At 39.4% G+C, this 26350-nt stretch overlaps 1 protein-coding gene across 2 annotated transcripts in view; it reads left to right on the forward strand.

Moving 5' to 3' along the window:
- The window catches only part of LDLRAD4 (low density lipoprotein receptor class A domain containing 4), a 279350-nt gene that overhangs the window by 119331 nt on the left and 133669 nt on the right, over nucleotides 1–26350 (forward strand). For both annotated transcript variants that reach the window (XM_042032084.1, XM_042032074.1), the window contains one exon: nucleotides 11773–11913. In XM_042032084.1, the coding sequence (XP_041888018.1) occupies nucleotides 11773–11913 (141 nt within the window). The remainder of the gene's footprint in view (nucleotides 1–11772; nucleotides 11914–26350) is intronic.

The following is a 26350-nucleotide window of genomic DNA, read 5'->3' on the forward strand; positions in this document are numbered from 1 at the left end:
TGTTTTAGTCACAAGAGAACCTAATTTTTCTTTTATTAATGGTCTGCTTAGTATGTGCTTGCAGAATAAGGTTTTTTCATTCAATATTTTAAGCTTTGACAAAAATAAAACTGAGTGTGTGAGGTCATACTTGGAACTCTAAACCCAAACTGTATCCTTCTCTCAAACGTGCTGCCATTTCAGCTATGAGTTTAACAACAGCAATATGTTCTGAAGACTGTAACTTTTTACTGTTATACATGCGTATCTGTTACAAACATGCTCATCTTTTTAAAATGGTTAATCCCATTTTGAAGGCTTTGATGACTGCATACCATATATCAATAAGTATTAAAGTGTGTGTTTGTTGTTTAAAATAGGTAAACTTCACAAAATCACCTTACACATAGGTCATTTAAGGAAATTTTTCTTACATTTTTTATAACCCTGATCCATTATGAAGGGGACTTCCTACTCTTTCAAATGACCTTTTATCAGGATTTGTTGTCCTGCAATCACTGCTTCTGTCTCTTAGGTAGGAAAGCACCTTTAAATAATTTACTGTCAACTCAAAGACAGTTACTCCATGAAGTATAAAAAGACATATTTCAGTTATTTCTCCAGTGTTGTTAATTACAACTTCTCTAGGTAGTTTGTTCCTAATTCACTGTAACACAAAGTACAAAAGGTTTGTTTAAGATGTTGCTGAAGTACTTCAGGTGAATGCTTTTTGTTTAATATTGCATAGGATAGATGATCTTTGCACACTGGAAGCCACATCTCAGATCAGACCTTACAAACAACAGATTAGATGCACAAACATTAGAATGTACTAATGTCTTCACAGTGTTAATTTAATTGTAGCCTTTGTTATGTCTCAGTAAGTAGCTGAGAACTGGGCTAAGAAAAAAATCAGGGAGTCCTATATTACACTGCTGTAGAATTTCACCCACCTTTGAATTTGATTTCCAAAGATTTGTGTGCTAGATTGCTCCTTACCTAGTATTGGTAGCTGTTGGACTGCTGCTTTCTTTCTTGAGGATCATTCTTTTTATATTCATTTATCTGAACACAGTGCCTGCAAATTATAAAATATTCTTCATCTGCATCCTGGATTTTAGACTGATTTCTTCTCTGGAGAAGTATTTTCTGTATGTTAATGTAACATTCAATAGTAAGATGTGTTTTAAAGAAATACAACCTAGTGACAAGGAAAATGAATCTATTTAGATGGTGTTTCTTAGTGTCTCAAAATTTTTTTAAGCATAAGGACCCTAAATTAGAGGGTTATTAGGAAGCTCTAACAAAAGCTTTGTTCCCTTGTTTTTGCTTGAAAATGAGCAGCATGGTGTATTAACTGGATTTTTGCTTTACTATGAGCTTCCTATTTGAAGTATTCTGAGGAGGGACCAGTGCTATGAAATTGACCTCCATTCAATTATCTTGACTTATAAAAATGCAGAAAATTATCACCATCTTTGAACAGATTATTAATAATGAGCTGGTACAAACCAGCTTGCCTAAAACACAATTAGTTGCTTTTGAGTTTCCAATGCTCTGGCTGTTTATTCCTTTCATGGCTGGCAGGATTTTGGGAGGTTCTCGCTGTTCAGCACATCATTTGTACAATTTTTAATGTGCTTTAACTTGTCATCGATACACTGATAGCTTGAGCCGTAACTGGAGATTTATCCTAGTCCCCTCTCTTGTGCCCACCCAAAAAATTCTGTGAGGCTTTTGACAGATATACAGTGGCAGGTTTAAATTAGATGTCTGAAATGGTTTTTGCTGTTGGCTGCCTACACTGCCTCTCTGACAGACGTTGCTGTCTCAAGGCTGGCATGACTGATCTGTATGTCAGCCACAGTCGTTTCCAGTCTGGTGTATTAAGATAAACCACAGACAGAAATCATGTCCAGAGCAGCTGTAGGCATGAGGTAATGTGTCAGGGTTTTGGGGTGTGGTTTGTAGATTGAGCGCTACTTGGATCTCAAACGCAAAGCAGATTTTGTCAGAAAAGCCAGCTTCAACCATCAGTGGTACCTCAAGCCCAAGTCACTGGATGTGTGCCTGGCAGGGGGGCACTGCTCAGGTGTGTTGGTGCAGTGCACACCAGGTGGCCACTAGACTGATCTCCTTTTGCAAAATTGTGTTTAGGAAAGGACAAGCATGGTTAACTTCTCAAAGCCAGCTTTGCCAGGAGGGTGCCAGGCTGTGTGGTTTCACCCAAGTCAGATATCTAGATGTGACCTGTGAAGACAAGCCCTTACCATCACACCTGGACACCCAGGCACCATCAGTCCTCCCTCAATGCCCCATCTAGTCTTTTCATCCTCACCACCCCAGCACTTAGCTTGGGTCAGATGGTCCCTCTGATTCAAGCAGACCTGTCAAAAACCTCCTTTGTTTCTCTGTCTCTTTCTGGAGGAGCGGCTGCACATGGATGTGAACTGCAGCTGATGTCAGAGGAAGGCTGTGCCATGCCCCAGCCAGCTGGCCCTGGGCAGCAGTGCCAGCCAAAAGCACTCACTTATGGGGACACGGTGCTCTGCCTTGTTTTTGTTTTTGTTGGTTCTCACATGCAGTGTCATTGTGGCTTGAGCTTATGAACTAGAGGCTCTGTTTATATTCAAGTTTTGCATTGTGTTAGGCTTGTGCCTACTTCTTAGGTACTTTTTCACTTAAACACTCAGTATATCTGTAAAGTTGAGTGTGGATTGGGAAGGGGAAGTAATTTGCTTTGGTTTTCTCTACCATAAAGTTTCCCAAGATAATGCATAGTGCAAGCATAGACTCAGCACCATCGAGCATGTTGTTAGTAGTATGTTCATGTTCACAGCCTGAAATGCACTGTCCTAAACACACTGTCCATTTTTAAATGATACTGTTGCAACAACAGAAAGATCTAAGTGGTAGAGATTTCTTTGGGATGCCCATGTCAGTGTTTTCTGCACAGTCTGTTTTGTAAGCACTTTGGCCATGGAAATAGTTACATAATCTTGGTTAAATACCTGCTACATGGTCAAATATGTTGCTGATGCTTAAAAAAAATCGTGTAATTGTAGTTTGAAATAATCTTTATTGAAACTATGCTGCTTAGATTTCTAAATGAGGCATTCTCAATGCAAAAAATACTGGCTCTGTGTTCACATTTCTTCTTTGTGCCTGTCTGTCTCATGCATTTGGTGTTGGGAGCACTTGTGGACAGAAGAGGAGCACCTGGTGGTTGTAGTAATGGCTGTACTTGGCAGTACCTGGAAGTGAAATGAAAATCTTGTGTGCAAGTGGGGGGAAGCAGAGCTCCCCTCCTTCCCCCACCGCAGTTAATCTGCCTCTTCCCCTGCTGTCCCAGTGTGGCTTGGGCTGCTGCTCTGCCAGTGGTATTGCTGGAGCCTTGCAGTGTCTGTGCCTTTTAGTTATTTGGGAGGGCTGCCAGAGACTCCCCTGATGCAGACAATGGGAAGATAACTGCTTTTTTTAAAACAGTTTTTATTTCCATAAAAGCAGAAGAGAATTTCTTGGGACATAGAAGAGGCACTTCTGTAGGCTGTGGGTGTTCTTCCAGCTCAACATCACAGACCTGCTGCATGCAGCGAATATGGAAGGGATTCTCCAAGGTGTTTGTAGTGGAAAATATTAGTCAAACCAAATGACCACCAGCTCCACTATTTGGAAATGTATATATGTGGGACTCTGTATACATTTGCAGTGCAACACATACCTGAGAGGAAGTGTTTGTGGAAACTGTTAGAAAGGAAGAATTGAAGAAAGGTAGAAAGGAATTGTTTTGTTTATTTTGTTTAAAAGGCTTACCCCAAAACCCCCAGCCTTCTGGCAAAGATACTAAGGTGAATAGAATGTGTGACTCATTTTTTTAGATGGAGATGAATAAGGAGGGAAGAGTTTAGTAACAATTAATAAAAGACAGTACTAGTTTGTAAAAACTTTGTCTATGCTGTATGGTGCAAACCACTGAGAGCAATCTGTTTCCCCGTAAGCTAGGTATTATTTAATAATATTTTTTATGTGAACACTGAGGCACAGTGAACTGAGTTAGGCACTTCTTAGATAATTGGACTTTAGGTGAAATTGCTCTTAAAGTACAAAATCTAACAGTGACAAGGTATTTACTGCAGGAACATGCAAATCTTTGCAGGTGTGGATCAGAGAACATGATCCAGATGATAACAGACTTTTCACTACTCACATTAGTGTGCATTGCACAATTTAAATGCCATTGAGAAATGAAACAAGAACGCTGTTGTCCATTGAAATCTGGAACTCACGTTGCAGTGGAAGCTCCATAACTGTCCTGCATCCTGACACATAGTAAATACATTAATTTCTCTTATATTTTCTGCACATTGTGCTCAGGAAGATGTATGAAAAAGAAAGTACTGTCATCAGTATTAGGCTGACATCTGAACAGCCGCCTGAAACACAGTATACTCTTACCTGCATTATACATTGCTTTTGTGAAAAGTCGAGTTCTTGGGTCTATTATCTGACCCTTTCTTGCTTCAGTACCATTACACCATTTCAGATGAGAATGGTATTTGTTCTGTAGTTCAGTAACTCCTAGGAGAACTAGCTTAAAACAGTTCCTGCCCTACAGGGGTCACAGTCTTAATCTGACCTAATTTAACATCAGAAAACATAAAGACAGTACTTTTCCCCACCAATCAACCCATATTCCCCAACCCCAGATAACCCTTGGGTGTTGCAGTAACTGTTGTGTCCTTATCTGGGCTTGCAGTCAAAACTTAGCAAGGCATCTGTGAAGGGACATGGTTTAGTTTGTATTTCTCTGGATTCAAAGGTTATGATTTTGCCTGCTAAAATGGTCTTGTCTTGAGCTGTTTGTTAAGTAAACAATATTCCAAAGAAAAAACAAGGAACTGCTACAGTAATGTGATTTTTAAATTTTATATTCCTCTACATATGCAGTACTCTACAAACCTGGTAAGTGGCACTGCTTGTGATTATTAAAGATTTCTTAAGATGAACACCAGCTAAGATAATTTTAAAATATTTACCATAATTCAAGAATTCTTTGAATTATGATTAAGGAGAATGAGATGTTAAAAAGATCTCATTTGCACATACCCTTCTTACCTGCACTTGCCCATGATAATGACATTTTGCTTGACAAAAATTATAAGGTACGCGCTTAACGTATCTTTAATCGTCTCCTTATGTAATTTTTCTACTGAAAATGAGAGTGTTATTAGTTGAGTCACCAGTGCTCTTTCCCCCCTTCCCCATACTTGTCTTGGAAATATTTGCTAGTATGTATAGAAATGTATGCGAGCAGAGGGGCTCCTGTGGGGTTTGTCAGTGCAGACACAAGGCCTTCCCATGGCTCCTGGAAACTCATCCCTCCTCACAAGTCGTTTCTTCCCATAAGATGGAGTGAGGGTCTGCCATGGTGCTGTGTCCTTCTCTCTGTGGGCTCTGAACCAAGTGAATCCCCGGGTCAGTGTCAAGACTGTGACTTTGTTGAGTTGTTGGCACGGACACAAGTCCCTGTGCTGGGGAGCACCAGGCACACGCTGCTGGAAAGATGTTTCTGCAGAAGCTTCGTGGCTGGAGAAGGTGTCAGGGTGCTTTAGTGGGGGTGTGAAGGATCTTCACGTGAATGAGGAGAAGGAGACACAGTTCTTGACTTTTATTGAGAAGTCCTGGCATTCCAGTTCTCTTTGGGCATTGCCAGGCCAGGAAAAGCAAATGGGTAGAAGAGCAGAAAATGGAAACCCGTACTTATACTGCCTTGCTGTTTTATGGGAAGGTAAGTGATAAATAGAACAAATCATTTATGAAGGTGGCAATAGAAGAGGTTTTCCTTTATTGGCCTTTCTCTGTGCTGGCAAAACTGGCAATTTGAGTGAGCCTGACAGTCTTTGAGATCACCTCGGAGAGGCTTGTCCATTAGTGATGAGTGCTGTGGTGGGAGCTGTTGTCTTGTACCTGCGGAGACATGCTCAGGGTTGCTGCTGGTCCCCAATGTGAAGCTGAGGAGACTTGCTGTGTGGGCAGGATGGTGGCTCAGTGATAGTGAGTCTCCTGAATTTAGTTCCCAGTGTTGATGAAAACAATTTTTTTAATGCCCCAATGGCCCTGAGGAAGAAATTTTTCTCTTTCTTTTCACACCAGAGAAATATATATGGTGAAGAAAGATCATAGGGAAAAACTAACCTCACTGGCCAATCTCAAAATAAAGGAGCTCTTTCGGTTGCCCCCATGATGTCTGGGGTAATTTCATTCAGGCTGTTACTTAAGGGAAGCTTGGTGAAATGTCCTAATGCCCCAAACTGGTGAACTGAGCAGTGGATTTTGCTACCTGTGTGCAAGAATATTGTGTTTGCTTCTTTTAGCTACTGACATAAATAGTAACTTGTTAAAGGGCATAGCTACAGGCTTTGCCTTAAGAAGTAGATGAAAAGATAATTGCTGGATAAGCAAGCGAGCATGGGGCACTGTAAGAGCAAATGAGACTGGTTGTGAACCAGTAGCAATCTTCTTTCAATCAGCCTGGTTTTAAGGCTGTAATCTCCCCTGGGCAGAGAAGGTCTCTGTCTCCACGTTGCGTGGCTCCGAGAGCAGCCTCGCTTCTTGGTCCCGCATGAGGCCGTGGGCACTGAGGACAGGCCTCTGACTGTGGCTTACAGCTCTGCTTCTTACCCTGCATAAGCTGATCCGCTTTCATTTCTGTTGATATTCTGCTTGGCATTCTTTTCGTGAAGTGCTTTTTTGTTTTGTAGAGACCTATTTATCCCTCCCTTCCCTGCTCCAGTGGAGGTTTATTAGATCGCATGGCAGCCTGCCATCTTCCTTATTAACCAAGCTTTTTCCCAAATAAACATGCTCCTTGTGTGCATGTCTCCTATTTATGATTTACTTCCCATTATAAAGCTACAATCTACAATATTAAAAATAATACACAGACAGATGTTTATGAGAGGCTGAACAGGGTTTTATTGTACTGACTCTGGTATTTGTGGTTTATATTTCTTTAATCTCTAGTGAAGTATGGTTCCTCCCACCCTCCCCAATTTACTGCTTCTGCCTGTTATTATCCTTATAACAGGTGATGATGCCCTTTAAACACATTTTCTTTCAGGCTGTTATGAGCTGCAATATGAGCAGGAGTATGAAGAAGTATGATGATGTACTTAAAATGGCATCTCTATATAAGAAATTAGAAATTAGGCCTTTATTCTGGAGGTCTAGGTCGGCCCACCTGGAGGCAAAGAGATTCTTACCTTCCACTTGCATGACTTCAGTAGGGTATTTGATCACCCTCTGCTGGCTGAGCTGCCCGGGCAGCTGCCAGTCTGTTGGATTTTGGGAGAGTGCCTTTTCGCTCCAGTTAAGTCCCAGACATCACTTAGGATTTCATTTTGTGCATTTGGACCATGTTACTGCAGTCTAGTCACAACAGTTTGAAATCACTGGCTGCGTATATGGGTTTTTATTTTTTATTTGAATGGATGGAAGACAATTCTGCCCCTGGGTCAGATAATCATCTCAGACCTGTTAAATAAGTAGCTGTGACATGCATCATAACAGTGGCCTAAACCACCATATTTTTTCAATATGACACTTCGTTGCTTTTTTTCCTTGGCCTGTGGATGGGCTTACATTAGAAGAACAAACAGCACTTAGCTATAATTAAAAATGCCCTACGGTAAGTGGGATGACAAAACAATGGGAATGCTGTTCATATGGATGAAGTCAGGTGTAAATGAAGTCTAAAAGAATTAAGTTGAATGCAAGGATAAAATTATCGTGTTGGCTAGGCAGAGAAAGTATAAAATAAGCCTACCCAATACATCAGATCTTGCATTTAACAGCAAAAAATCTGATCAGGGTAGGTTTTTTGTATCATGAGGCAAATCCATACTTTGCTGTAGCAACAGAAACATAACCTTCAATTCACTATTTGAAACTATTTGAAATGCAGTTGTATATTAATTGGTATTAATTGTAGAGAGTTTTATGCATAGAAGCATCTACCTTGAACATGTGTGCAATATACTTATTTGTACTACTAGCACTCAGTTTCTAAAAATGGGAAATGTTCATAACAGTATTCTTAGTATTCCTTTTTTTTCAAGACAGTCAAGTTCTACCTGGAAGTATGTTCATTAAAATTTTATGTTGAAGAACCACTGTATCATAAAGATAGTTTTTAAAATTATGCTCCAGACATAATTATGAACATAGTAAAACATAATTATAAGAAGGGTTGATATTTTTCAACCTCCAGTAGCTGTCATCTTGCTTCAGGTTTAGCTCTAGTCAGAGCCTTGCTGACCAACCCACTGATGTTTCACTAATTGCCACTTGAAAATGGAAAGGGAAACTGTCTAGCTTTGGAACATTATTCATGAAAGAAGGATCATGCTGGCTTGTTTTCAGAACAGGATCTTTTCCTCCTGTCTTGTCTAGACAGGCCAAGTACAAGACTTTGTACTGAAAAGGGCTCTCTGGTGTGTCATTAGACTTATTGATCTAGTCTGGACTGGTCTGGATTCCCTGGCCAGTGTGTTTTGAGGTCACTGCTTGTATTTTGGTACAGACCTCTGCAGGTTTGTTTCAGTTTCACAATACTCTAATATTTGCTTTCTACTACCCCTGTCAACCTGACTTTGATCCATCTTGCTTTACAAGGAAGGGTTCTTTGCTAGTTTTAGTAAAAGCACACACCGTTTAAATGCATTCACTAAGCAAACTAATTAAAGTACTGAATTTTTGTTCACAAGTTGCAAATACCAGATCCTAAGTATATTCTATGTTCAGAAGTATCTGTACATTCATTAAATAATCTGTTTAATTAATTTATTCTGTTCCTACAATCCATTTTTCCTTCAAGTATTTCCCTGAGACTTCACCAGAATGTGAATTATGCGGACTAAGTTTTGCAATTTTGTATCCTCCATTTGATATTACATTTTGTTAGATTTAGACCTTACTTTTGCACATGCACGTGTGAGAAAAAGAAGAAGCCTCAACGCTATGCAGGCACTGCTCAGCATTAGCCAAAACATTGGTGTGACATCAACACTGTCCTACAGCACTGTCCAGCACTGGCTATTTGGACCATAAATCCAAAGAGCCACCACAGAGTCTCTTGTGAAGGAACTTAACTCTATCCCAGCCAGGCCCAGTAGAGGATGACTGCTTCCTTGGCAAATAGATTTGGTGGGAGACCAGAAGGCAACATGATTTTTGACAACACGTCCCATTTTCAAATCAACACAGAATTCCTGTGGTATTTTGAGCAACCTTCCAGTTAATGTGGGCACATCAAAAAGGGGACAAGAGGGCTGATGACTTTTTTTTAATGCGCCTTCACAATGGCAATTTTCATGTGTGTGAGGGAATGAGGAAGTAGCCATAGTATTTTACAAGAAAAGTTGATTGAGTCTTCTTTTTGATTCCAAATTTCAATGTGGTCTGTTACCTATGACAAAAAACCCCCACGCCTTAAATCAAAAATTCTTTCTTCTGGTTAGTCACCTTATGATAATGTTAGTTAAACCCCAGAACTTTAATACAGCTACAAAAAGTGTAATGCTCTGTCTAGGAATAATCTGGTTCTTATCTTTAACTGCTTTTGACTTGACATCTTGCTTGAGCATTTCATATCAGCCATGAGGAAAGCATGGAAAGCATTACATTAGGACTCAACACAAAGGCACAGGAGAGCAGTAAATGGTTAGCCAATGTAGCATGCCACATATTCTAACTGGAAGCAATATGGTGATTGATTCTTTCTAATATAGAAGCATTATGTTCTTTACCACTCTAATTTAATGCTGTGTTATAGTCTTCATTTAAGATATCTGGAAAGTTTGAGTCCTGCCAAGGCAACTTCTAAGACAGCTTTGTTCATTTCTTGTTCCAATTTCTTCATGAAATTGCGGAGAGAGTCCTAAAGCACTGTAATTATCAGATTGCTAATACTGAGCCTCCTTTCCAAAAGTAATTGTTAATGACCTTTTCAATTCCAGGGGTTTCAAAGGCTTACTTCATTTGGTTATGATTTTTTTAATAGTCTATACTCAAAAAAAAAATCTAAGTCCTTCAATGCCTCTTCAGTTCTTTGTTGTAGCAGAGAAGGACAGGGTAACAAACAGAATAATTTGTTTGTACAGTATTTTATTCTACAATTTTAATAGGTCAGGGACTGCAGGGTTGGACTGAAAAAGCCTAAACTTCAGGACCTCATTTAGGCAAATACTAATTTTATAAGTGCACTTTTACCAAGTGAAATAGATCCCATTTTTTTCCCCACAGGAAATACTTGTTCTCCTTGCATATCATGCCTTCTGTCTATATTCCTAAGTAACATTTTATATGTTACACATATTGATGCATACAAATTTTTGTTGCAGCAGGTTCTTGCTGGTACGTGTACCAAAATATCATTAATACTCTTGGAAAGTGTTTGGAGTGAAGTCTGCAAATTGCTTTATCTATAAAGCAAATGAAAAATGAAAATTAATTTGCTCCCTTTCTCAATTTCTTTTTCCTCTTCTTTGCTATTACCACTCTTGCTTTACACAACAAACACACGAGAGTAAGAGTCCCACCTCGGTAACTGATTTAGGGACTTTTTAGAATTGGAGGTCCTGTTGTCTCAGTTCAGAGTAAGCTGAGATTAAAGCAAAGTCTTTTGCTGATACTGTTGAAGATGAACAAATTCTGTCTCTTTGCTGGGAAGGATCAGAAATCATCTCTCAGAAGCAGAATCAGCTAACCCATACTGCAGCCTTAGGGAAGCCCAGGGTTCAGGGAAATGGCACTCCTTTAATAAACTACTTGTGAGTGTTTCTAATTCCGTCTGGTTTGCCTCTGCTTGTGAATGACAATCACCAGAATTTGTCAACATGCTGGTAGTGTAATCATTAAATTTTAATTTGTCTAGATATAATGTGTTCTCTGTTCTATATGTGTAGTGTATTTAACTTTGTAACAAGCCTAGTGAGAAAGCTTTTTATAATTGTGTGTATATTTTTGTGAACATTCCATAATTACATCTCCAGTACTTGCTATAAAGTATACTTGGTCTCATAGGCATTGTTCTCATGACAGAATCATATTTAGGGGAAACTGTTCTCTTTTTTTTTGGTAAAAACAAAATGTAAAAACTACAGCATGCCTGCATTTAGCATTCAGACACCTTATAGGAGTTTTAGAAGTTTATTAACTTTTAGAGAACACTAGCATGTGGGATTTTGATGTGCAGACACCAACTGCCTGATTGTAATTAGGTGGGAGACTGACAAATTGGCTTTGGGAAGGTAGTTAAAGAATAATTGTCTGTGTCTGGACAGGATTGTTCCTGGTTACAAACTATTCTGTTGCCTTACAGCTGATGCAAGACTTTTTTTAATGTGGTACAATTATTATTTTTATTAATAGTGCTGTCTTGCCCCAAATATGCAAGGTGCCACACAAACATGTATGAGAACGTGGTCTTTGTCCGAAGTGAGCTATAATCAACATGAACTGCACAACATACTGCTTATTATTAAAAAAGGTGAATTTTCCCAGATGGCAAATCTGGTTTTCTAGTGGTTTCATTCTGGTGATCAGGAATGTGTCACATATATATTTATACGCGCAATGCTGTAAGTACAATATTGTTTGTTTTGGTGTTGAAATGCCAAAGAGCCATCCACCATTACAGCATCTACTTGAAATATATTGTCATTTTAGCCCTGAAGAAGGGTAGGCATCAATTTTCTCACAAATTTTTGATTTGGTTTCTTTTTTGCCTTTCAGAGTGCAAATTCACCTGCGCCAGTGGTAAATGCTTGTATCTTGGTTCACTGATTTGTAACCAACAGAATGACTGTGGGGATAACAGTGATGAAGAGAACTGCCTGCTTGTAACAGAGCATCCACCTCCAGGCATCTTTAGCTGTGAGTATTGGCTCCTTGTGTGCATCCATGTACGTATGTCAGATATGTCTGTTTACCTCAGAAATCAGTCTTTTTGGAAACTTGGTCTGCAGTATGAGATCAAGGGAGTATGAGACAGAGGAAGTAAATACTACTTTTCTCTAAACTAGAAGGGATGTGTGACACATTTTCCCCAGGATTCTAAACATGGACATTTGTAGTTATTCAAAGGGAGTTTGTCCTACGGACATTGAGGTTATAATCATATGGATCATATGGGGCCTCTGAGAAAGTGTAATTAAATATTTGTTTTCCTAGATTCTACAAAATATTCTATGCTCTGTGTAAGAGTCTTTATATGCTAATAAGACTATCAAGAAAATTATAATCTTTCTATTCATCATTCCTATTAGGTTTATTGGTGCTGAGATCAGCATCATTTGGTAGGTTACTGACCTTCGTAGGTATGTATTTAAAGTAGCTTTAGTTGCTATTCTTTGGTGCATAAACATTGCACACATAGTGCCAGAGTTTATCACTAGAATTGCTTTCTTAGTGCTTTGCCCTCAGTGATGTACACTGATATCAAACTCTGCTTTTGCTTTTGTTTGTTCTGCAATAATTTATTTTTAAATCACAATTCAGCTTTCTGGATGGGGGATAAAATTTCCGATAAGGTTGCTGAGATACAGGTACAATAGAAGTCATGTTATGTTACTTCTGCTTTCCAAATGGTTTGGTTCTGCCCATACTGACATCCCTCAGTATTCTATTTAACTTCTGATTGTGACTATGTCTTAGGATTATCTGTTTTGTTATGATTTTATTAGTAATAGCAATTATGAGCAGCATGTAACTGTAATTTTTGTGATTAATGAATGGGGCTATAAGCAGGACAGAGGATGAAGTCAGGTGTTGGTTATACACCTGTCCTCTTCTACCCTCTAACCTCTAAGTGAACATGTTCCTAAGTGCTATACTCTAAATCGTTTAAATCTTGTGCTTTGTATTACTTTGGTACCTCTGCAGTGATTTCAGTGGCTTTGAAATAATAATGACCTTATGTTCTTTTAGGCTATTTTTTTTTTTTTTTTTTTAATTTGTTTGGTTTTGAGTGGAACTCTCTCCCGAGTCCGAGGACAAGACATAGGCTTTGGTGATGTGTCCAAACCAAAAGGTCACATGTTTGCCCATAACCTTGGCTTTAGAAAAAAAATATCAGAGACAGACAGAAAAGTAATACAACCATAAACTGTATTTAAATTGTATTTATCATGTTCTGTCCATTAAACAGACTACTACATGGTGGAAATCAGTGCCAGTTGGTAATAGGAAACAACACTGTTATGGACATGTCAGTTAGTTGTGTTGGCTTATTCCAGCTTTGAAAAAATGTTTTTAGAGTACTTGCTGAAGTGAGGTCCCCAGGCCTTAGAGGGATGACACATTGAATTAAGAAATGTGTGCTTGCTTTTGCTCAATGATTTTAATAGGGATCCCTACCAGAGTACACCAGAGTGTATGCTCTTGAAATGTCCCAGCTGAGCAAGCTGCCTTTCAACACAGAAGTACATACATTCATTGCCCTCTAATTAGTAACAAGACAGTAATACAGCTCAATAAGAAGAAAATGCCTATTAAAAAAAAAAAATCACTTGAGGAATCTTAAACCAGGTATTTCTTTCTGGTCAGCGTTGCATATCAGCTCTGTTCTTGCATCTTCTTGTTTGTGTGCAGTTGATGAATGGGAAGGAAAGTGTTGAAAGGAGCCACTTATTAGTTTGTGCTGGTCTACATTCAAGCATGGTGTCCTGTTTCTCCCTGGGACTGTCCTTATCTTTACCTACAGCACATTGTCACTACAACAGTATGCCTTCCCCTCTGCTGTTTGTTTAAAGAATGCCTTTCTCATGCTGTATTCAAACCTTCTATCCTTCTGTGATGGAAAAAATATTAATCTCATTTCAGAGTTATACACAGACTGCCCCCAAACAATGTCTAAATAAATAAATTTTCATACGCAAGTTCTACCTTAGTTTATTTAAGCAGTATGTGCCATAATAGTGGTAGCCCATATTCCCCAGCTGCTGAAGCATTTCTCATTTGTGTTCTTGCCAGCAGCCAAACTCAGAATGTCTTGTTGGAGCTTCTCATTCAGTGTAGTTAAGTTCCATGGGCAATGGCATAGAAAGATTTTTTTTTTGTGGGTGACCTGCTCCCTGGATCTCGTGATTATAAGAGATCCTTCCTTAACACAGATATTCCTATGTTGGTGGAGTTCACATCTCCCAGATCTGGTGTTCCTCTCTCCTTGCCATTCTTATATGGCTCCAGTGTGCTAATTGTTAATTCAGTCTTTTAAATCATAGAATGGTTGGGGTTGGAAGGGACCCTGAAGATCATCTAGTTCCAATCCCCCTGCTGTGGGCAGGGACACCTTCCACTGGAACAGGTTGCTTTAAAGCCCCATCCAACCTGGCCTTGAACGCTCCTATGGATGAGGCACCCACAGTTGCTCACGGCAACCTTTTCCAGTGTCTTACCACTCTCACAGTAAAAGATTTCTTCCTACTACCTGATCTAAACCTATTCCCTTTCAGGCCATTCCCCCTTGCGCTATCATTACATGTCTTTGTAAAAATGTTGCTACTGAACTCAGTGTCTCACGTGTGTGAAGGAAAACAAAATGTGTATCTCTGCAGCCCTTTGGTTATATTAATTTTCCTTTGCTGACTTATAGGTAGGTCTGCCTTGTGCTGCTGCGTGGGCAATTCACTCTGTGTAGCACAGAGAAATAGGAGGGCAGCTGGGAAAATCCAAGGTGTGTTAGAGTCTGATTTTAGATGACACAAGCTGCAGTCCAGCAACTTGGTCAAAATACATGCTAAGGCATTGAAGTTGAACATGTTAAAGTAACAGTTTGCTTGGTTTACACTGGGATGCAGATTTGATGATGCATGTTGAAGCACACCTCCCGTCCTCGGTGAGGACACCCCAGTGCTACTGCATCTCTCCCTGCAGGTTGCCTTTTGCATAGCCCACGTCAGCTTTCAGTAGGGCTACTTGTTTTTGTTTTCATCAGCTGTAAAGACTTATTGATTGAGATAATGGAGATGACTGTTCTTTTAAGACTACTTGGAGGTCACAGGTGTATTTAGCAGCACAAAGCTGTGATAAGAAAAATAAAGTAAAGAGTAGGATTTTAAACATTGCAGACTTGGCCTTGGTAGCAGCTTGCCACTTCATGTGACCTGGAGAATTTGGACTCCAAAGAACAATGTGCCTGCCTCTAGAAGGACACAGTTCATTTGTTTGAGCATTTCCCTTTGTTTCACAACAAACGATCAGCCTGCCTTGTCCTGCTAAAAGTAAATTAGATTTTGAAATGGGAAGTGTAGTCTGTTGTCTGCAGACTGCAGCGTCCAAGTTATGTCTTACTGAGAAGGGTTGCGGTGGTGGAGATTTTAGGTTTTTTAATTGTTTGGTGGAAAACATTACAGGTAGTTGACTTTTCTGTGATATGTATGTGTTTGTGGGCATTTCAAACACAAATATTGACATGCTTGAGAATTTGCAGAAGAATAAAATAAGTGAGAACAAATCCTTCTTGTCATGTGCAAATTATGTCTACATCAAATTTCAAGCTGTCAGCATTGATGGAGGTGATGTGTCATGGCTGTTTTGGCATAGAAGAGTTTGCTGTAGGAGTTCATTTTCCTCTGCAAGGTAAAAAAACCCAAACAAATCAAATATATAGCTCTCCCTTTCACCACCCCCACCTACTGCTGTCAGCTCTGAGCTTTGTAGGGATCTGCAGGGGGTTGGAGAATGATTCTGTTTTAAAAACAAAAAGCTCAATCAAAGGAAAATATTTTGTTTAAAGAGACCTTTGGCATCCCCCTCTGACTGTGACACCGAATTTGTGCAGATAAAAACAACCGCTTAGATTTACATTTTGATTGTGCTTCTGCTTTCATGTGTGCCGGGCTGTCCCACTTCAGGTGAAATTTATCCATTTCTTTAAATATTTAGCAGTCTAGCGTTGATGTTAATGAGTCTGGCACTGCTATTTTGAGCATTGCAACAATGATAGTAATTTTCAGTGTCAGATTACTGCTTCTCGGAGGAAAAGGGAGATGGGAGGAGGGAAGAGCAGAAAAAAAAAAATTGTTTCGGCTCTAATAGAGTTTGTCATCAGCCTGGCTGTGCCAGACAGATGGATCATGAATACTGTCTAGACGCTCTCTGCCTGAGTGGAGCTGTGGTCTCTAAGGACAAGCAGTGAGACGCCGGCTTAAGTGACTGGGGAAAGTCAGGACGTGCTCCCCTCTCACCAGATAGCGATCCGGGCTGATCCTGCCCGGCGGTGCTGGGAGCCGGTCAATACCGAGCTTAGCTGAAACTTGGCTATTATGGGGCTTTGAGGGGGGAAAGGAGAGGGATGTTGTAACGACAGTATTGATTTCAGCTGCATCTGCCCAGGGACTCTGGGGTGATTTAGCTGGGAGTATAGATCGCGGGAGGGGGTGGATTGGGAGAGTCATCATCTGGCCATAAAGCACACGCTTTAAAAAACTACGCAGTCACCTGTATTTATCAGTTGCTTTAGTCACAGTATATGCTGGAAAATACTTACTTACTGGCTTATGTTTTCTTTATTTGGCCACTTGTTCAGAAGGATTCACCTGTTTCCCTACCCGGGGCTCCCTATGTCCCCGGCTGTTGAGTTCACATGAGGCTGCCTTTGGAAAGGAGAAGCTGTGGTAACCAGGTGAGACCTATAGCCTAGGGCAGATCTTGTGCTATTTAGTGATCTCTCATGCTGTTACTTGTCCCTTCTCTGTCACTAAGCACAATTAATGAAAAGGAAGTTTCTACTGTAGATGGAGCGATAAGTATTTTTTGACCAGTGGAGTTTTAACAAAAACTCGATTTGATACATATGCTAACTTATTTAAAACGCAGGAAGTTCTCTGGGGTTCAGATTACAGAATAAACCATAGCACACTGGATTTTAGTTCTGTGTATATGTAACTAAATACTAGATAGCTGTTTTTATTTAGAAAATCCAGTTGGCTTTCAGCCTATAGTGGAGTCATTTCTTGAAGTGCTATAATCAGGTTCTGTGCTTTGTTTTGAAATAATTTAATCTTTGCATTTTTTTAAAGCACATTATGGAATGTTAGCAATTAACATGATCTTGAAAATTTGAAAAAGAAACAAAACATTAAAGTGACTTTTGTATATTTTTTTCTTAATATTTTGTACATATTTTAAAAAATACTTTATTCCCTGGCTTTTAATAAATGAAATGGAATCCTGGTCCCATGAATGCTCTAACAACACTGCAATGGAATTCAGTAATGCTAGAGTTTACCTATTCTTCCTCTGGAGCCTTATGCTATGAGTGACATGGACAAGCCAGACACATGTATGTGGCCAATAACAACCATGAAATGTGCTGGTACAAAATTAGGTATTTGCATCTGCTTACAAACAGGGCTGAACTTGGCTCCTGGTAAGGAATTTCCATTTCACAAAGTCTCCAGCTGAACATTAATCATATATTTACGGTTAATGAGAAAAGAAAGAAAAACTCACAATACTGTGCAGATGAAAATGTGGGAATCTCAGTAGCTCTGAAATGCTATTTTATGAATTCTCAAAGTATGTAAGTCAGTTGTATCACATGTAATCAAGATCTAGAAAAAATGTTCCTTACATCTGTTTGTGTTTGCTCTTCATACACTTTTCATTCATCCTTCCTTCAATTCCTGCTAACTTCCAGGAAACTTCATCCAATACTAAACGTTACTGCTCACTATGATTATGTTGGGTAATCCGTGCGCTTGCTCCTGTTCCCTTTTTTGGCTACTGATTTCTTACAGATGCAGAAGGGAATTTGAAGTGCTCCAAGTGTGCTGTGTAATAAAATCTTCATTCAAAGACTGATTTTTATGTATCTTAGAAAGTGATTAATCTTCAGGTTGGAAATCTCAGAGCAGTACTACCAGGCACAATGGGACTTTGTATCTTACAGCTATACTTGGCCCCCTCAAGACACCAGAGCTCTTCCTGGACCCATGTGAGGCAGGGAAATGACCTCCCACAGACTCTGAGGGCACCCTTTGTACACACCGTTTCTCTACCAGAAGTGCACAGTAGCATAAACATTTCATCAATACAGGCGTAAAACTCAAGTATGAAAACCACGGTGCAGTCTCATACCACAGGCAAGATCCTCCCCTTGGACAGAGGAAGAGAATAAACTGTGAGACAATTGTTTTCAGACCTTATTTCACACACACGTAACAGGTGCTTGAACATGACATCAGAAATCATATAGAATGTAACTGAGCAACTTTTGCTACTTTTCTTTTCAGCCCACATTAGTAAATATTGTCCAGTGCTGCCCTTCCTCACTACATTTTCATTTGCAGGGGTCACACTGTACTGTGCACTAGGACACAGCATAGCTAAATCTCTGTAAGTTTTAGGTGCAGTTCTGAAATCCTGCTGTGTGAATTTTACAGCCACAACTTTCACCATCATTCATTCAATTCATGTTGGTTATTGCTGGTAAATACTCATTAGGAGGAGCACTGCATTGTACTGTTTGCACTTGGCTGCTGTAAGCCTGGAGGAGCCATTGGGAACTATTTCTTCTGTACAGCACTGGAAGCTGTTCAGGTGCTTAGGCAGTATGAAGATAATTTATATTTTCTTATAGTTTAAAATGTTTTGTGAGGGTTTAATAAAAAATGTTTTAAAAAATCCTCACAAGAAAGGGACATAAAATCAGACTAGATCACCTTCCTTCTCTAAGAATGCTGCAGACTGTGATGTTTGATTGCTTTTCATTCTGCAGATGTGTTTCTGACCATTTATTTCCAAAACCACTTCATCTCCCTGATGAAATGAACCACCTTAATTTTTCTTAAGCAGGCTCATCTTCTGCTTTAAAATAACAACTGAAGGGGAATTGTGAGTTTGCTTGTAAGTTCTGCTATGAAGACATGCACACTGAAATTTTTCTATCTGAAGTTTCTGTGTAGATTAACATACAGCATCATGCTCATGCTCAAAGAAATCCATGCTTCTCGGTGATCTCTATAGTTGTCTGTATTGTGAGTGAAATGATGTTTTTCCATATCATGTAGTGTTTAACCAAAGCACGTTGCTTTGGTCATTAGTGTGTAGCTGTTTTTCTCAGACTGGAAAGCCTGAGAAACCCTTATGCTCTTCACAGTTTTGCGAGTGCTTGAGACTGGCTCAAGCCACTGTTGCCTGTTGTGGTTGCTCCCTCACTTGCTCCTGTGCAAGTGTTTGTGCAGGCACATAGAAGCTGGGGTGGAGACTGGTCTAGTTCCGATGAGCTCTTGGAAACGTCCACTTTGTTTTGGCCGGTGTCATGTCCTTGATTCTGTTCTCAGCTCAACTGTGCAAACTCTCGTGCCTGTGCAAAAGCAGAGGGATGTACAAGTGGCTCTGTTCAGTGGTGGCTTATCATTGACTGGCTTAAGGTTTCTTTGCCTTAGTCCCTGCCTCTCTAAAGTATATGCTAATAGACATTTCCCTGAATACATAAGAGTTTGGGAATTAAGAACTAGCAGTTACTTTCCCCTTTTTCCCTAATTCTGAAAATCTCATTATCTGTCACTTTTTGTAATAGCAAATTGAAACAGAAGGGTGAAGCATCAGAATGGGTCTCTCGGAACCATCCATGGGCTTGGGTTCTTTTGTACTGAACCCAGGCTGGTACAATGTAATATACCATTTTGATAACCAAGTCCAGTTTGGCTTAAGTCATGGGGCTTTGTTGGAATAATGTCAGCTAGTTAAATTACTACATAAGAACAGCTCTCCTGGGTCAGATCAAAGGCCCAGCTAGCTCAGTATCAAATCTAGCACTAGTCAGCTGCAGATGCTGAGTGAAAGGGTAAAAGCAAATTAGATAAATAGTTCTGCTTTTCCCAGTAAACCTGATTCCTTGGAGGAATGCTGCACTGCTTTGCACAGAGAGCATGGGGTTTATGTCCTCTGGAGAGAATTTAGCATTTAGAAAGGGCAGGAATTGGGTTAAAGAGAAAACGCCTCATTTCAGAAGTGTGAGAATGAGCGAAGATCCACCAACCCTTCACTAACCAGTAGATGTGTGGGCACCGTTGGCTCTTCTATATGCAGCACATACTTTTCATGTTGAGGCATTCTGAATGTAGGACACGAGCTAGAAGGTGCTGAATTCGTGTCAGCTGGAAAGACTATTTGCCTGGGTCTTTTCACTTACTTTGTGAGGAACAGGGATTTTTAATTTCTCCAAGTCTACTGTTTTTTTCTGAGTGATGTTGTGGGTTTTTTAGTCAGGATTTGTGGACTGTGTGACAGCTTTATATTTAATGGTGAACCAAATTCACCTTGCAGGCTTAAATTTGTCTTGGCTGTTTAAGAAAACAAATGCACTCACAAAGCTTACTGCACGTAGAAAACACAGTTGTCACCTGTGACTGTGTTAGCACACAGGCATCAGATACCGTGGGAGTACGTGTGTATCTTAGAGCAGACTTGTGCTTATTTTTGTTTTACATACATGCATGTTGTATGCAAACCTAAGGAGTGAATACAGACTGGTTAGAGTTAAGTAAAATACCAGCAATATAGAAATATCTATACTCAGCTTCTATGAAAATACAAATTGGTATTTCTATCTTTGTTTAAAAACAACTGTTGTTTTAATTACAGGTTAAGGCTTAAAATCAAGACTAAACCAGTATTTCACATTCTACTTAGACATAAATGAGACAGTGGAACCAACTGAGTTACTGTTAGGAGCTAACAGAAAACAGATCAGGACAGTGAGTTGTTAAATCAATTGCGTTTTGTGTGTTAGATGACTTTTCTAACTTAACGATACAGTCCAAGGGGCTAGAGATGTATCGAACACAGCATTGTCCAACCATACATGATAAGATCACAGGTCTACTTATCTTTCCAGCAGTATTGCTACACTGATAGCTTCTTCCTTCCTTCTCAGTTTTCTCCTTCATTCCTTCTGTTCAGCACCACTGTGGTAGTTTCATGAAAGCAAGACACATAAAGGATCTGGGGGGGTAGAGATAATAGTGACGCACTACGTGAATACTGAGTCTGACACCTAGTAGCACCTTGATAGAAATAGAAAGCTGTGATCACAGTATTAAAATATGCTAACAAGCTGAAGGAGCTAATGGGCTTAATTTTTACAGTGCAGATGTTCATCCAACACTTGTGCTGAATGCAATAACAAACGTGGGGGGGCTGATGGTGATGTTATTGTGTTCTTGGCAGCACAGTCCTCCAAAACAATCTTCCTTTCTTTGATATTTTACTAAGAGTTAGAATGTTCTTTTCTGTGGTCTAAGATAACAAATGTATAAACAGATTGGTATGACTAAGGCTGGTTGGGCTAGGGCTATCTTTATTCAAATAGGGGTTCTGTAAGAATTGGTGTACCGCTCTGTTTGGTGATGGGGATTGGTGTTCCAGTTCTTGGATAGTTCACGCTCCACATCTCCTACTGAATTTCAGATAGTTTTATTGTTGTTGGTTTCAAAATGGAGCTCATCTGGCCAGCAAATAAACCATTTGCTTTAAGAATCTGTAGAGCCATGGTCTGACATAAAGCTCAAATCCCTGTCTTTTCCAGAGAAGAGTCAATAGTCTCCTGGAGAACAGTCACAATGGCCTGTATTCCACTCCAGTGCCTCAGCCTAACCACCAACCTCATGGCATTTCACATGGTCATGCTCTTCCTTTGTGTTCAGTGCTTTGCAGCTAATGCCGAGAATGATACTGCTATCTCGTGGAACCTTTCAGCTCTTTCAATAGGAAATGATCTTGACTTACTTCCAGCAGATTTGGATATTCCTGAAGAAATTACCTTTTGTACCTGTCAGAGATTTGCTAGACACTGATGGTGATCATTTACGTTGCAAACCTCTCCTTTTTTTTTGACTCTCCCTAACAAAGGTACTGGGTTGTTTGTTTTAATTAGCAGCAGGAAAAGTGCATGTGGCTTTTGTTTGTAATAAGCTGCAGCTCTCACTGTGAATACCTGTCACTTTTGATAGGCTGTTACAATGTAGGTGATCAGTCAACTTGGCCTTGAGTATTTGGGGCTGGTGGTGCTCCTCCAGCAAATAAATTTGCTGCGCTATAGAACACAGGTTTCAAGCCATGTCCCCTTTTGACAAACATCTTCAATAATGTGCAAAGAAAATAAATTTCACTGATGTTACAAAGCTAAAGGAAGGACTGAAATTATGTGAGGAACAGAAGATTTGTCAATTAGTGAATAGGTCTTGCCATCAGTTCCAAGTTTGCTTGACGTCTCTGCCACCAACTTCCTATGCAATCCTGATGAGATAATTCTTTGTTTTCTTTCTTAATTTCCTTATTTAAAAAATGGAGATAATGATGTTCTTCTGCTTTGCAAATAATAAAAGAAGATGAAATTTTTATGTGGCTGAAAAACATGAAAAGGGATGTTAAGCTGTAATAATCTCAGGAAATGGGTATTATGCTCTGGAAAAAAGTGCAGTTATAAACTGGCAGAGAGAATTAAAAAAAACCTGAAAGTATGTGCTTTGTGTTGTACATTAATGTACACGTTAATGCATGTACCATCCAATATTAATACAAGTATATTTGATTTTTCACTTGTATGTCAACAAGGAAACTGATATGCTAGATAGTTTCTAAGTAGGTACATAAAAAGTGGATACATAATTTGCATTAAAGTGTGAGTAGAGACAAGAGGAGAGAGTTTCAGCAGTCAACTATAATTTCACAATTGAAGCAGAGTATCCTAAAACGTGGTGAATGTAATGCAATGTAATGATGCCTGGTGGTGTGCTAGTGAAGTTTGGAAAAGAACTTTGGAAGGATTTAATCAAATGAGGTCAGCAGTCAACAGAATGATGGATGAAATTCAATCTTGATTAATGCAAGTAATTCATACTGGAGGGCAAAGTATTAATACATTTTATTAGGTCCTAATTAATTGTGTAATTTAAGGAAAAGGACCACTAAAAAGCATCACTATGAAAGACTGAATGAAGACCTCTTTAGAGAATTAAGTTGTGGTCAGATAAAGTATTTTGAGTCAATAAAAATAGGATGTGAAATGTTATGATGCTGCTACATAAATCAACATGTAACCTTTATTTAGAATGCTGTGTTGCTGCAGCAGAGAAACATACTGTGTGTGTAGAAAACATAGGAAAAATGAGAGAAGCTGTGAACAGACCTGGATATGTATAGATCCCAAAAAGTTTGGAATCGTTTGCTTTTGAGTCTAGGTAAAGGATGGGGAAATAAAAAGGTACACAGAGCTATGGGTGTGGAACAGAGGTGGCTCAGGCACTTAGGTTGTGTGGTAAGATTAGAAGATCACTCCATACAGTCCAAAGCTGATACAAAAGAAATTTTTTCACCCTTTCTGTCTTTAGGTTGTGTACCTCATTACCATGCAATGCTTTTGAGGCCAGGATTTAGCAATACTCGAAGAAAGGAAGCCTCTCAACACTGAGTCCACTTGTGTGTAATCTGTCCAGAGGGTAGTAGTTAAGAAATGTATAAGGCTGAAGTTTCAGGCATTCCGTTAATTTCTAGCTACAAGATCATGTTGAGAGCTTGGGAGGACATTTTCTCATTCTTCTGGAGAACTGAACATCCTTATCCAGGAAGACTGCACATGGGTTCCTAAGTGTGGCGTGAAACTGAAGCCCATAGTAAGTGGCTTGTAATACAGCTCGTGGTAGCTGTGATCAAAGTCCTTATGTGCAGTTTCCCTGGCTTAAGTAATTACTGATATTGCATGCAACAACCCTCTGTCATATCTTACAAGACAGAAATCTGGACTGTCTTGTATATGTCTTTCATAGAAGGTGGTTAACTAGTGAGGCTGGTACACTGAGTTGCTCAACAAGTGAAAACTGTGGTATCTCTGCCAGCCCGTGCTGGATTACCTATTGCATACTATGCTGTAGCCCTGGGAGGGGTGTTGAGCACATCTCCAGCACAGGAGAGCATGCTGACGGGAAGAGTTTGCTAGGGAATTGCAAAGGAAGCCAGTTTAAGCAAGCAAAGATTAGAATTAAATGTGTTGCAATATGGATTGGTGTTTGATTCTTTGAAGTTGTCTGCAGCCCTTCTGTCGATTCAACTCATGTAGTTAACCAGTCAACCAGACCTTCGGAAATGTCTACTCCTTAAACATGATGTACTGAACTTCATATGTAAATACCCAACAGTAGTGGACAGCACTTGTACATCTTCTCTTCTTGCAGGAGGTGATAACAGTTTCTTTGCCTATTGCAACACGAGCTCTCCATTAATTAGGACTTTCAGAGAGAAATGTGTATAGGCTGTGAACATGCAGAGTGAGGCAGAGAGGTGGGAAACAGATGTGTGGTCATATATGCACCAGCCAGCTATTACTCAGATACCATCCACCTGCTAATTAGTGCTTGGAATGTTGAATAACGTTGGTGTTTGTGAGATTGCTTGAGTGCAGTCCTGCATCTGGTTTTCACACTTGTCTCAATTGCTACACAGTACCATCAGGAACTGCTTCAATTAAAATTGTTTTGAAAGTGATGTATCTAGAACTTCCTTGTTGCAACAGATTAATTTCTTGGTGTAGATTGCTGTAAGTATAGGGCCATCAGCTTTCTGTACCCTTGAAGGGCCAGCATTTGGGTTAACACTGGAGAGGAAATCTGACTCATCCATTTTGCTTCTTGTCATACTAATGAACCCAGTGTGTGCCATCTCAACTTTAAACTACCCCCTTGGTGATTCTCACTGTACCTCGTTCAGTGACAAGTCAGCAAAGAGAAGCCAATTTCTGAGCTGCCATAGCTGGGGGAATTACATGATAATTTTACCTGTATGACAAGCGTATCCTTAGGAAAAATATTCCAATTTATCTAAAGTTTGCATTTTGCTGTATTATCTCTAAGAATTTTGATTCAAAGTATTAGTATTTCCAATTGCTATACATCCTAAAAAAAGCATGCATGCATGCACACCCATGAGCATATATTCTTAGAACAGACTTCTTTCTTTTGTGAAGTCCAGATCTGTGATGCATTTCAGTCCTGCACATCATTATAGGTACAGGCAGTAGCAGACAGCACAATTGGTGTTGCCACACTGGGGTTATAAATTATCTACTGCTCTGTACTGTGCTGTATTCCAGGTAAAAGGCACATCTGTAGATCAGAAAGACCGACTCTGAATTTGATGCCAGAACATAAATGCAGAGGTGATTTTTCTCTGATCCAGTTTCTGCATTTGTAAAATGTTTCTCACACTTTCCTGGAACAACTTCCTTCTTTATCCATGTGAAAAAGCCTGTGAATTAGAAGAGTGCTTCTAATCTTCCAGGTAACTGGGGAAATAATCCCTCTTTCCCTCCTCCCCTTCTCCCCCTGCTTATCTTCCCTCCCCACAGAAGGATAAAACATTGTTTTTCCTCCCACAGTTGAAAGGTGTATTTTGCAGAATACAGATGAGATATTTGTTGGCTAGCAAAGAATAAAGTGAAACAAGAGACATGTCTTTCAAGTACAAATGGGGCTTTAGAGATCTCTGTTGGAGAGCCTAATTTCTATGTGAGCACAACTGTTTCTCCATATTGCCTGGAACACTTCAGTTATGTACTTGGCCACACTTTCTGCTATGGATTCTTTAAAGACATCGTTTGTCAAGCTAATAATTGTGTACAAAATTGTTTATGGACAATAAAAATGGATTCCAGTGAACTGCACCCACAGATACAAAATTTTGCAGTACTTTTCAATATACTGAGCTGGATTCAATGATAGTAATAATAAATAGGGTTTCTTTCTCCATTCTGCAGGGCTAGCTGAACTTCATGCTTTGAAGCATATCAGTTAGATTTTATTTTTTAAAAATATTTCTGATTTTTGGCCTCTCTAGTGAAGAAGGTGAAGTATTATTTCAATATCAAAATCTTGCTCGCAGAGCATGTTTTCATTACACTGGTGGTCTCTGCCTGAAAAAGAGCAATCACAGTCTTTATAGCATATTTTTAACTAGGTGGATAACTGGTTATTACAGGGAATGTGTTGTTTTGGGGTTTTTTTAGCTAAATAGAAAAACTGCATTAGTAAACTGCAGACTTCATAGGCTTTTTATAGAAATTATTTTCTTTAATTATGTCATATGTAAGCCACAGTCAAAAGGTGTATTTGTTTCTGATTTCAACGGCAGTTAAGTCATTTAAGTAGGAGCTAGGCACACAAATGTGTTCTATATGTGATCATAGTAGCTATTTAAGCTAAGGATTTAAGCAGACAGAATGTAATTATCCCCATTGCAAGACTAATACACAAGGGAAAAATGCCATAGGATTTTGTAATAGCGACAAGTGGTCAAGACATTACATTTATGC

Source organism: Corvus kubaryi, unplaced genomic scaffold, assembly GCF_017639235.1.
Source record: "Corvus kubaryi isolate FWS band 111438036 unplaced genomic scaffold, C.kubaryi_AGA036_p1.0 132, whole genome shotgun sequence".
In the NCBI taxonomy this organism is placed as follows: domain Eukaryota; kingdom Metazoa; phylum Chordata; class Aves; order Passeriformes; family Corvidae; genus Corvus; species Corvus kubaryi.